The following is a 12,619-nucleotide window of genomic DNA, read 5'->3' as shown; positions in this document are numbered from 1 at the left end:
CCGCTGCCTCGCTCCCCATTGTTGGCGTCGGCCGGCGGGCGCTTCCCGCCGTGTTAGGCCTGGGCGGAGGGGCGGCTTGTGCGCGGGGGGAGAACGGGCTGCCCCTGCGCCCCCTCCCCGGCCGCCGGGGCGAGGAGGAAGCCTGGCGGGGCGCGCGCCGGCCGCCGTCTCGGCCCCGGCCCTGCTGCACGGGCTCCGATTCTTCCGGTCGCTCCATTTTGTCTCTGTCGGCGCACGGTCGCCTCATGGAAGGCCGCATTCACGGCCCTTTGTATCCCGCGCGCTCTGCTTCCTGCGCTCCCCTGCTCGTGTTTGCGACAGGTTTCGGCGTGGCGCCTTCTTCCTCCTCCCCTCACACTCCGGGAAGGCGGCTTCGTGGCGGGCAAGTTTGCAACAAGTCCTTTGACTTTCGGACCCATGGCTCGTGTTTAAAAAGTCGGTTCGCTGCCTCCCTGCCTCGGTGGCCCAGGGTTTGTAGTGCCTTTGAGGCCCAGTCGTTCGTGCTTGGCCTTTGTGATGAAAATACCTCTGAAGATAGGTGGCCCGGGCGAAAAGGAAGACTTGGACGCCCGAGGGCTGGATGGAACAAAAAAAGGCGGTAGCTCACCAAGAGATAAGAGGTGTGATGAAAGAATCTCACCCGAAATTCACATGGTGTTGGTTTTAAAATAAAGGATTGTAGCTATGACCCGATTTCCGAAAGCAAAATGTTTATTGTCCTCCGAGGGGTTTTGAAAGGCTGGAGAAAGTGAGAATGCAAGGTTTTTCCGGTACCTCACTGGCCACAGTAGCCTAGAAGGACTACCTGTGGAGCTATGATGTCTGATGTTGGGCATCCTTGCGAAAGGTTGTTACTAGAGTAGTGACGTTTAAGCTGTAAGCCTACTGCTCACATCTCTACTCCCTTTTATGTAGTAACACATTTAAAAAATCAAATTGTGCGTAATTGCAGTGCACCTAATCGCTTTATCTCTTATATTTTCCAGGTCCATATGAGAAGCTTAGTAAAATTCTGGTTAATGTGTTTTTGTGGGGTTTTCCCCCTTCCATTAAGGATCCTATTTGTGACTAGGAGCTAAAGATTTTATTTTAAATAGGGAAAGCTAGAAATCCTTTCTGGGTTTTTTGAGGGATGATTGTGCCCCTGGTTTAAATATTAGGGAAAAAATGCAATTAGCTTTAAATGTTTCCTACTCCGTTAAAGACTGAATATTTAAATGTAACCCACTGTAATCAAACATTAAGTTTAAAAATTTTTCTTTTTTGTTGTGCTTATATTTTGGATATATGATGCCTGAGTTGTGTCAATGACGGTTTAGAAAATTACCTTGAGTGCTAAACAGAGTCAGATTCTAATCCTTTTCTAAGGTCAGTAGACGAAGACTTCTCAGGAAATTTCTTTTCTTTTTATTTATCAAATGAGTGCAACATTCCATTGAAAAGGGGTCCGTATCTGGAAGTAAAGGAAGAGTTAAATGTTCAAGACAGTCTCATTAGCTTTCTTACAAGAAAGTATATGTGCTTTGTCTTTCTACCCACAATAAAGGAAGAATTGGGCTACAATTTTAGAAGTTGAGCTTTCTTCAGAACCTTTTAATTAAATATTTTTTAGGCTTTTGCCTGTTTAATTTGGGATGGGCATTTCTCTAACCTGTATAGCTGGATGTAGTGATACTTGCTTATCCCTGTGCAGTAACTAGTGCTGACTGAGCAGGAGGTAAGAAGAGGTTAAAATTCTGTGGCCCTGATGAGGAACTGCTTTAAAGGGTTCTTTTAAAAATGTAACTTTTTGTTGATTTGTACATACAGTATTATATTTCACACATAGTTGCATGATTTTTACTAGAAAGATATTTATACTTTTCAGTCGGTTAATGGGATTAAACAGAGACTTTGTTTTTGTTATTATTTTGCATATCACTGGCCTTTGTAATCTTATGCTTGCTCTGGTAATTCCTGTTCAAAATATGGCCACATAAGGATAGTTGGTGGTTTTTAAGGTTCATCCTTCATTTTTAATAATGTTACTATCATTGAAATATTTATCTGAAATTTTATCAGAATTAGAGGCAACTACAAAATTATTGCTGATTGTTTTATTTTGCACTCTTATTAGCTGGTGACTACTTCTGCTGGTTTCTGTAGTAAACTATGACTTTTTTTTGGCTGTGTTGGGTCTTCATTGCTGCACACAGGCTTTCTCTAGTTACGGTGAGCGTGGCTTCTCTTGTTGCGGAGCACAGGCTCTAGAGCGCAGGCTCAGTAGTTGTGGCACTCTAGAGCGCAGGCTCAGTAGTTGTGGTGCACAGGCTTAGCTGCTCCGCGGCATGTGGGATCTTCCTGGACCAGGGCTCCATCCTGTGTCCCCTGCACTGGCAGGCGGATTCTTAACCACTGCGCCACCAGGGAAGTCCCAACTATGACTCTTTATTTTGTTGTAGTTGAGTAAAATGTTTTGCTAAGTATAACGGGTCATGACTTTGGCTTCTAAACTGCTGTAAACATTTGAAAAAAAATCTTTGTTCTTCAATGTGAGCTGTAGTTTTAATTGCACAGTATGCTTTGAAATTCTTTGTAATTCATGTATTTTTCATTTTTTAAAATTTTAAATGGTCATACTTTTATGATGCTTATTTTTCCATGTGTGTTTTGGTAAAGAACAGTATAAACCTATTTCAAAATATGAGATATTCAGCTGTTTTAGAGGAAACTTTCATTTGGATATGGTGTGAGAAAAAGTTAGTGAAACTACAGAATAGTTCCTTTCTTCACCAGATGAATTAAGAATGGAGAATGAAGAATGAAATTGGAGAAAGGGAGAAGGCACAAGGGACTCAACTATTCTTTATAGCTGCTCTTTTAGTTCTTAAGTTGAAGATCTTTGCATGTAACCAACCAAATTGAGAACAGTTGCTCCAGTGGAAGAATTTGAACTTCCAAACCTCTACCTTGGATTTGGAGTTGAGAAGAAAGTGGATGGTTTCAGCCTCTATAGTGTGTATCAATTCAGTTTGAACTGAGATTTGTACTTGAAGGTAGTAGTTACTAGCCTATTATTTAATAATTATAGATTTTTATTTTGACCAAAACTAAATTAAATTTTTTAACTCAATTGTTTAATATATATTTCTTGAGTATTTGTTATATGCCAACAAGGAAGGATACAAAGTTTAGATAGTCTGTCCTTAGAGTGCACTGTGGTGGGATTGGGAGACACATACATAAATATAACACTGACAGGTCGTGTGTTATAGAAACCACTCCTTTATGTGTATCTTTATCTATAGAATTTTTGTTGGCAGAGGAGAGGAAAGTCAGATTCTATGAACTTCAGGAAAGCTTATGCTGGGTGCATTGAAATAGTGTGTATTTTGCTTGTTTGGGGAGCAAAAGCTCTTAATGTGGAATTTAGTTATTGATGTACCTGGTGGTAGGTAACTGATAGCAGTGCTCACTTAGTAATCTGAACATCCAACTTTATTTATTTATTTATTTATTTTTAACATCTTTATTGGGGTATAATTGCTTTACAATGGTGTGTTAGTTTCTGCTTTATAACAGAGTGAGTCAGTTATACATATATATGTTCCCATATCTCTTCCCTCTTTGTCTCCCTCCCTCCCACCCTCCCTATCCCACCCCTCCAGACAGCCACAAAGAACCGAGCCGGTTTCCCTGTGCCATGCGGCTGCTTCCCACTGGCTATCTACCTTACGTTTGTTAGTATATATATGTCCATGTCTCTCTCTCGCCCTAACACACCTCACCCTTCCCCCTCCCCATATCCTCAAGTCTGTTCTCCAGTAGGTCTCTGTCTTTATTCCTGTTTTACCCCTAGGTTCTTCATAACATTTTTTTTTCTTAAATTCCATATATATGTGTTAGCATACGGTATTTGTCCTTCTCTTTCTGACTTACTTCACTCTGTATGACAGACTCTAGATCTATCCACCTCATTACAAATAGCTCAATTTCGTTTCTTTTTATGGCTGAGTAATATTCCATTGTATATATGTGCCACATCTTCTTTATCCATTCATCCGACGGCGGGCACTTAGGTTGTTTCCATCTCCGGGCTATTGTAAATAGAGCTGCAATGAACATTTTGGTACATGACTCTTTCTGAATTCTGGTTTCCTCAGGGTATATACCTAGTAGTGGGATTGCTGGGTCATATGGTAGTTCTATTTGTAGTTTTTTAAGGAACCTCCATACTGTTCTCCATAGTGGCTGAACCAATTCACATTCCCACCAGCAGTGCAAGAGTGTTCCCTTTTCTCCACACCCTCTCCAGCATTTATTGTTTCTAGATTTTTTGATGATGGCCATTCTGACTGGTGTGAGATGATATCTCATTGTAGTTTTGATTTGCATTTCTCTAATGATTAATGATGTTGAGCATTCTTTCATGTGTTTGTTGGCAGTCTGTATATCTTCTTTGGAGAAATGTCTATTTAGGTCTTCTGCCCATTTTTGGATTGGGTTGTTTATTTTTTTGTTATTGAGCTGCATGAGCTGCCTGTAAATTTTAGAGGTATTTAGTTATTTAGAGGAATTTAGTTATTGATGTACCTGGTGGTAGGTAACTGATAGCAGTGCTCACTTAGTAATCTGAACATCCACCTTTAAAATGAAAAGGTATATAGGTAGTGGGAAAAAATTCATTTGGAAGCTAGAGACCTAGACATGCTTATAACTCTACTTGCCTTTATATCGCGAGTCGTTATAGTTTATATTTAGTTATTGTGTATCTACTATAGCCAATGTCTAGCTAATTTTGGAAAATAAGTTTATTAGGCAAATATCAGTGAAATCTTATTTCTAATAAATTTATGTTAAATAGAGAACCCTCTAAGATAAGGCTTGTAAGGTGGAAACTGAGGTAGGTAGAGATTGATTCAGAAACTTGGATAGAAGAAATGTTTAGAGGAGCTGGAACTCTTCTTACTCAGTTTTATTATTTATGAGTAGTTCATTCAGTTGCCCACTTTGTGGTTTATGTGGCATATTTTTAGTACCAAGTTGGCTTCATTACCATTAGTTGAGCTTTTTACAGGGATTACAAACTAATTTTAATATCTACTTGAAACATAGACAAAATCAGAAAGTGAAGTATTTAAAAAAGATAAATATGTATTAGATTATCTGCTGTTGGATTTTATGTGCTGGTATATTATATTCTCTTCCATGGTATAGAATACGTTTTGTAAATGCAGAATGAAACCTTTCCCCCTGCTATATTTCTCTAAATGGAAATGACTATTAAATTTCCTTTTTTTTTTTTTTTACTGCGGGGACTTTGAATAAGTGGCCTTTGCTGTGCCATTAGTGGTAGTATCATAGAATGCAGGAGTGGTATTAATACAATTTTAGGACCACCAAAAGCAGTCTTGGGCCTATCAGGGAGAGTGAAAATATAGTACAACTATACCACAGTCATCCCAATAATGGTATACAGTATATCTGTGACATTAAAATTTTATGGGAGGTGATTAGGGAAAGTATGTCTAAAAAATAATTCTTTGGAGGGAGGGGTTAATGATAATGAAAAAAAGGTTGAGAAACACTGCTTTTAAAAGGAGCTAATTGAATTTTGGTTATTTTGGTTTTTTTGTTTGTTGTTGTTTTTTTGTTTGTTTGTTTGTTTTGTTTTTTTACCGTATGCGGGCCCCTCACTCTTGTGGCCTCTCCCGTTGCGGAGCACAGGCTCCGGACGCGCAGGCTCAGCGGCCATGGCTCACGGGCCCAACCGCTCCGCGGCATGTGTGATCTTCCCGGAGCGGGGCACGAACCCGTGTCCCCTCCATCGGCAGGCGGACTCAACCACTGCGCCACCAGGGAAGCCCGAGTTTTGGTTATTTTACTATCCATCTTAATTTAAGTGTTTTCTCTGACTGGGCAACAGCTACTCATATATTATGAGGAACATAATCTTGAAGTGTACAATCTTGAAAGGATACCTTGCCTTTAAAATGATTATAGTAATTAGAATGTAGGGAGTTAGTGGATTTTTTTAACAAACCCTAAGAGCTGTTGCCTACTGGAATTTATATATAATGTACAGTTCTATTGGTGATTAGCTGCTATGAAAAGTAGATAGTTACAATTGGGCAGTATTTGGTATCTAAAATAATTAGAGGGGTAATGTTAATTATTTTTTGTTGTTGTTGTTTTTGAATGCCATTAAAATTTCCTAATGGTAATAATCAAAAAGACTACATAGTAGAACTTGACACTGTGGGCTATCTCTTTTTGACAAAAGTTTGTCCAATAGACTTTCAGAGCTCACCTTCTTTATTTGTGACCCGTGATATACATTTTCCATAATTTCAGAATGTGCATGTTTTCCCCCTTTTTAGAGTGGGAACAGAAAGTAGGATGTGTTCTCTGTGTGTATATATATATTTTTTTTCCCTTAATCTGGAGGATAGGTGTGATATGCTAAAGCTAAAAAGGAAGATTACTGATACTACAGAAGAGTATGTGTTTTGAGTTGCGTTTTAGTAATGGTGGCAAATGTATTCAGATTCATTAATATTTTTTCACCAAGTCCAAATGCATACCATTGGGGCTAGAAGTACAGGCTGTGGCCTTGGAACTGAGCGAAGCTAACTAGTCCACATGGAGATCAAACCCCAGGACCATGGTCTCAATTAGCATCATACTTCAACCAATTGGAAGCAGTCCAGCTACCAGACAAAATGGCTGATCCTAAATATTGGTAGAGTCATATCAGTATGGAAAATTGGTTGGTGTCAACATAGGAATTCGTGGATGGACAAAAATAGTAAGTCATGGTGATTCACCAGGTTAGTGTAGCTGCAATTATGCTTGTAAATGATGTCTACTTATGTGAACATTTTCCTAGATTTACAACTAATGAAAAATCATAATGTGTTAACCTGTTTCATGAAAGTGTAAATCTAAATACTTTTAGTGCTGATATTAATAACCCTTGCATTCTCTTTTACTCTCCCTCAGACCATATAGTGTGATTATAGTCTCTGCTGAGGAGGATGGAAACACAACTCCTTTTGAATAATAGTAATAATAATTCTACTTGATGTACAGAACTGGATTGCCAAAGAGTCTAAAGTGCCCACTACCCCTTGTGGGAAGGTTTTTAGTATCTTAAGTGTGTGGAATCACTGCTGCAGCCATGCCACCTGAAGCTTCAGCTACACTGAAACTTCATAACAAAACTCACCCTTCTTTTTTCTAATTTTTGCTATCACTGCGATTTGATCATGTTGCTTGGTTTTTAAAAACTCAGTTCTCAAAGTTTATTTTGGTATTGTTGTACAAACAAAATTATGGCATTATTCAGTGACTTGTCTTAGTTTCTGTCCATTGCTAATGATGGTTTTTGTTCTCTGACTTACCTTGAGATTTTTGTTCCTTATTAAATGTTACAGACATTCAACCTGGTTAACAATGTTATGTAGAGATTCTGTTACATAATCAGTAAATTGGATAACTTCGTTATGCAGAAGGTTACCTGCAATGACTTTACAAATTTCAGGTCCCTTTGGCTATGTGTTATAAGTGGTATTTCCTCTTCTAGATTTTTTTCTTCTTTTTCTGTTTCTTTTTTTAAAAATCTTTTTCTGGCTCCCTTCTGAATAATAAAACAACAGCCATGTTCCCTTGGGGCCTATAATAAAAATATTTTGTTGATCTGTTCACAGTCATCACAAATATCTTCTCTGTGTCATTCTTTATCCATATAATAGTCCCTAAAACTATTAGCTTTTCCTTGTGTGCCATTTGTATTCATCCTTAGTGAATTGTATTAATGGAGAGAATATGAGTTATGTCTGAACTCTTTAAGTTTATTGTTTTCTAAGTGTAATTGCCTCTCTTCCCTTATTATCTCAAATATTCTACCTCATAAGAATAAAATAGTTCACATCCATCTAGGTACTTAGCGGTGGAAAGGGAGGAAGGTAAAAATAGAACTTTTCCTCTGGTACTGGCTAGTCAAGCCTGTGGCCCAGTAACTGTTAGCAAAGGCAATTTAAATGGTGTTCAGTGTTCTGCCAGTACCTGCATTTCATTTTTCTTGTGCTTATTTACAGATTGAACCCTATTGTTCCATTTTTCTCCTGTTCACATATTTGCTTCTTTTTCTTTTACCTCTTACTTGCATATCACTTGGGCATGTAAGTGGCATCTACTAGCATTGCTTTAATTCTGCTGCTGACAGTGGCAAAGCTTTACTAGATCCTTGTTCGTATCCCTTTTCTCTTGGCTATGTAGATATCTTTTGCCATTTGACTAAGAAGTCAGGTAAGCATTAACTCTTTGTTGACTGAGAATAATGAAACTATTAATAGATACTAATTTGGATAGTTTAACCTGTGTTTTATTTATTGTTTCTCTTTCTCCTGTTAATTTGTTGTGACATACGGAATCATTTTACATACCCACATTTCTTTATCCCTTTCCTATGGCTTAGCTCACTATGCTTTTTCTAAAACTAGTGGCTTTCAGAGTTGGGAAGCAAGATACTGAATACCAAAGAAAACAATAGTTGTATTTTTCTGTTAAATATTAAAATATTTGTAATGGCTCTGATTTTTGTGATATTCTTGTGTCAAAAAAAATTTAAGCCCATCTATTTGTATTCATGTGTTGTTACTTTTAGAGTATTTAATTTCCATGGAAAGTTTTTTATTATTACTTTATTTTGTCTACATGTTATTCTGTTCCTAGAGGAATGTTATTTCCTGTATTATAATAAATATCAGTGGGAAAATAGGATTGATTGTATAGAAATTCTCTTTATAGGCACTGTTCAAGAAGAATACGTCTGTGGCATAAAGTGAAAAGATTTGTACTGAGATCTTTGGCTGTTTCTATCTTCTACCAAATGTTTAAAACAAAATAGTTGAATGAATTTGCATTCAAATCTGTTTAGTAGTAGTCTGACTATCGTATAATCTAGAGCATTATTTCTGTATCTCAGGAAGCTGAATATGGTGGGCATGATCAGATAGATTTGTATGATGATGTCATCTCTCCATCTGCAAATAATGGAGATGCCCCAGAAGATCGGGATTACATGGATACTCTCCCACCAACTGTTGGTGATGATGTGGGTAAAGGAGCAGCACCAAATGTTGTCTATACATATACTGGAAAGAGAATTGCACTATATATTGGAAATCTAACATGGGTAAGTGACTTAACATATGAATTAAAGCATAGGTGATTGATTTCAAACTGTTCCAGTAGTTGGTTTTCTCCAGTTTTATAAAATAAGAATTTGAAGTTACTAGATTGGTTCTACATGCTTGCTTATGCAACGAGGAGGGAAATACAAGCACCTTTAAAATATCGTAAATTCCAAATCTTCTAGTTCTGAATTTTGTAGACATTCAACTTGTTTTGGTAGAGATTCCAGTCAAATATAGTTCGATTTTATCTTCAAATCAATTATTTTTATTTTACTACTCCTACACTTCAGCTATCCCAGTTTTACAAAGAAAAATGCTCACATAAAGTCTCAAACCAGGATTCAGAAGTGCAGGAGAGAAACACAGTACAACTCCTGGTTTTAAGAGTTTTCATTATCTAAATCATACTACAGATGTGTTGAGTTTCATTTTCGCTCATAAATTTGAAATCTGATTTATGGAAATGCTGCTGTATACATTGTATTTTAATGTGGGTTATTTATGAGACTGTAGGATTATTATTGGTTGGGAGTTTCATTAGCTGGATGTTCGGTGTTATCTATATTTTATTAGTATTAAATCTTAAATATTTAACTAAAGTAGTCCTATAGAATTTTTGCATCTCTACTTAGAAACATTTGTTACACATAACTGAAAATTTTTTAATTGTCTAGAAATCAAAACTTGTTACTGTTCCATTTCCTTAATAGCATTTTATTTTTAAATGTTTACATTTTTAAAAACCTAATTGATCTATCTCCCACTACCCAGTCTGAGGAATTTTTTTTTTTTTTTTTAAGTTTTTTTGGGGTTTTTTGGGGTTTTTTTTTGATATGGACCATTTTTAAAGTCTTTATTGAATTTGTTACAATATTGCTTCTGTTTTATGTTTTGGTTTTTTGGCTCTGAGGCATGTGGGATCTTAGTTCCCCGACCAGGGATCAAACCCACACCCCCTGCATTGGAAGGCAAAGTTTTAACCACTGGACTGCCAGGGAAGTCCCTGAGCAATTTTTTAATATTGGAGACAGTAGCAATGTAGTTATGAAGAGTATGGTTGCTAAGTAAGCCTCTGAATCTTAGTTTTTACATATGTTAGTTTTATAACCTTGGAAAAGCTCTTTAACCTCTCTATAACCTCTCTATCCCATGTGTAAAATGGGAGTGATACAGGACTTTTATATTTTAAGAATTAAATATTTGATATAAAGTACATGGTAGGTATCAATACATGTTAGGTGTTTTGTTTTGTTTTTTTCCATCTTGCATTGAAACATAAGATGGAGTTTATTTCCCCAAATAATTTCCTTTAAGGAAAGGAAGTGACAAGTGAGATTGGTTTTACTGAGAATTTAAAGTTGTAGCAGTTGAAAGCTGGAAGAGACCAAAAACTCATTAAGAGTTTAAAAAAAAAAATCTATGTTCTCTCTAAGGGTATGTAGCTTCTAATTTCCAAAACTCTTATCAAGGGATAAAATTATGTCCTCAGGTGCTTTTGTGCTATTTAAAAATTGAAGGCTGACTGGCAGTAATTGTACTTAATTTGCACTGAGCATTTTCTCTTGTTTATCCTGAGTTTACCCTTAAAAAATAAATGGAAACAATAAAAATCTTGGATATGTTTTGATGGTTAATGAGAGGGAAATATCTTGCAGTGGACAACAGATGAAGACTTAACTGAAGCAGTTCATTCTTTGGGAGTAAATGATATTTTGGAGATAAAATTTTTTGAAAATCGGGCAAATGGCCAGTCAAAGGGGTAAGAATTTTGTTTTAATTCTTTTTTCCCTAATGGAAGTTAGTACCTAGTGATTACAATTTTGGGGGTAACTTTCTTTGAAGTTAATGCTAACTACACATGTGTAGGATGTTTTATTTTTACATTGTCAGGAGGTTCTTGGACAAAGATTCATAGTCATTTCATATATCCTGTGATCTACCTCACTAAAACTAGTGGAGCTGGGAGTGTAGATAGATTAGGTCTCTTTTCCAATTTTCCCGAATTTTCTCCATCTGTGGTTGAAATGATATTTGAAATGACAGTTTGAAGAAGCATTGCTATCCCTGTAATTAAGGGATATGGAAGATGGGCAACTGAAGAATAATGTAACATGGATGTTTTGCTTTATTTTTTTAAACTATTAAACTACACAAATGAGGTGGGATCATTATAAAATACACATGTCGAAACGTAAGAAAATAAAAAGCCACAGTCTCATCATCCATAGATGATCGCTCTTGACATTTTAGTGAATATACTTTCAGGTTTTTAAATTTTTACTGCAAAAACAATAGGATTACAACTCAGGTTTTACAATGCATTTGATACACGGAGTAAAACGAATATTGAACAATAAACATACATCTTCCCTAATGTATTAAGTTCTTTCCATCATACCTTGTATGCTACTGTAATTTATTTTACCATTCTAATTTTTGGTTTTTTGGGTTTCCAGTTTTTGCCTATTATAAATAATGTTGTGGCAGGCTTCATTTTATATAAATCTTTAGGTGCAGGTTTTGGACTTTTTAAAAGGTAATTTGCTAGATGCAGAATGATAAAGTAAAAAATATGCTTAATGTACTTATTTTATATTGTTTAATATGCCAGTTTTCAATAACTAGGAATATTTTCAAAATATGTACAGAGTCCGACTGCTTTTCATGAACTTCACTTCTACTACCTGATTCGAGCCACTGTTCTCTCTTACTTGAACTTCTGTAATAGCCTCCTATGTGGTGTTCCTGCCTTCACTCTGCTTCTCTACAGTCTATATACATGACACATAGCAGAAGTTGAAAAAAAGTGACATCAATATTTGCCTGCTCAGAATCTTCTGATGGTTATCTATTTTATTCAGAGTAAAACCCAGAATCTTCACTGGCCTACAAGGCACTAAGACAGGTTTCCCTACTATCTCTCTGACCTCATCTCCTACTACTCTTTGCCTTCCCTATGCTGCTTCAGCCACATTAGTCTCTGATGTTCCTCAAACACATTGCTACTTAAGACCTTCACACTGTTTCTTCTTTTTGGTTTATTTTTTCCCAAAATGTCCACATTTGGGATCTTTCACTTCATTCAGGATTTTGCTTGAGTTCCCTTCCCTGGCCACCCTATGCAAGACCTTCTGCTCCCATCACTGTTTCCTTTTTTTAGTTTTTCTTATGTGTATTTTACTCGTTTATTGTCTTGTCTCCTACTAGGTTTAGATTGTAACCTCCATAAGAGCTTGGCTCACTGTTGTATCCCTAACCCTAGAATGGTCCTGGGATATAGGAGGTGGTGCTCAATAAATGTTTGTTAAATTAGTGAATTAATTAAATTATTTCTAAATGTTGTGACCCAAGATAATCTTGAATCAAACAGCAGACTATTTTGCCAAGGATCTTAGTTTTTTTTTTGTTTTTTTTTTTTTTTTGCGGATCGCCGCCCTCTC

The 12,619-nt window shown here is 36.7% G+C and overlaps 1 protein-coding gene across 1 annotated transcript in view; it reads left to right on the top strand.

The window, feature by feature from the left end:
- Positions 1–516: 516 nt before the first annotated feature.
- CPSF6 (cleavage and polyadenylation specific factor 6) overlaps positions 517–12,619 on the top strand; it is a 30,343-nt gene continuing 18,240 nt past the window's right edge. The window contains exons 1-3 of the mRNA XM_007463579.1: positions 517–654; positions 8,969–9,178; positions 10,835–10,938. Of these exons, the coding sequence (XP_007463641.1) occupies positions 517–654; positions 8,969–9,178; positions 10,835–10,938 (452 nt within the window). The remainder of the gene's footprint in view (positions 655–8,968; positions 9,179–10,834; positions 10,939–12,619) is intronic.

This window comes from Lipotes vexillifer, unplaced genomic scaffold (assembly GCF_000442215.2).
Source record: "Lipotes vexillifer unplaced genomic scaffold, Lipotes_vexillifer_v1.1 scaffold602, whole genome shotgun sequence".
NCBI lineage: Eukaryota > Metazoa > Chordata > Mammalia > Artiodactyla > Lipotidae > Lipotes > Lipotes vexillifer.
This window is presented reverse-complemented; position numbering and strand designations above follow the sequence as displayed.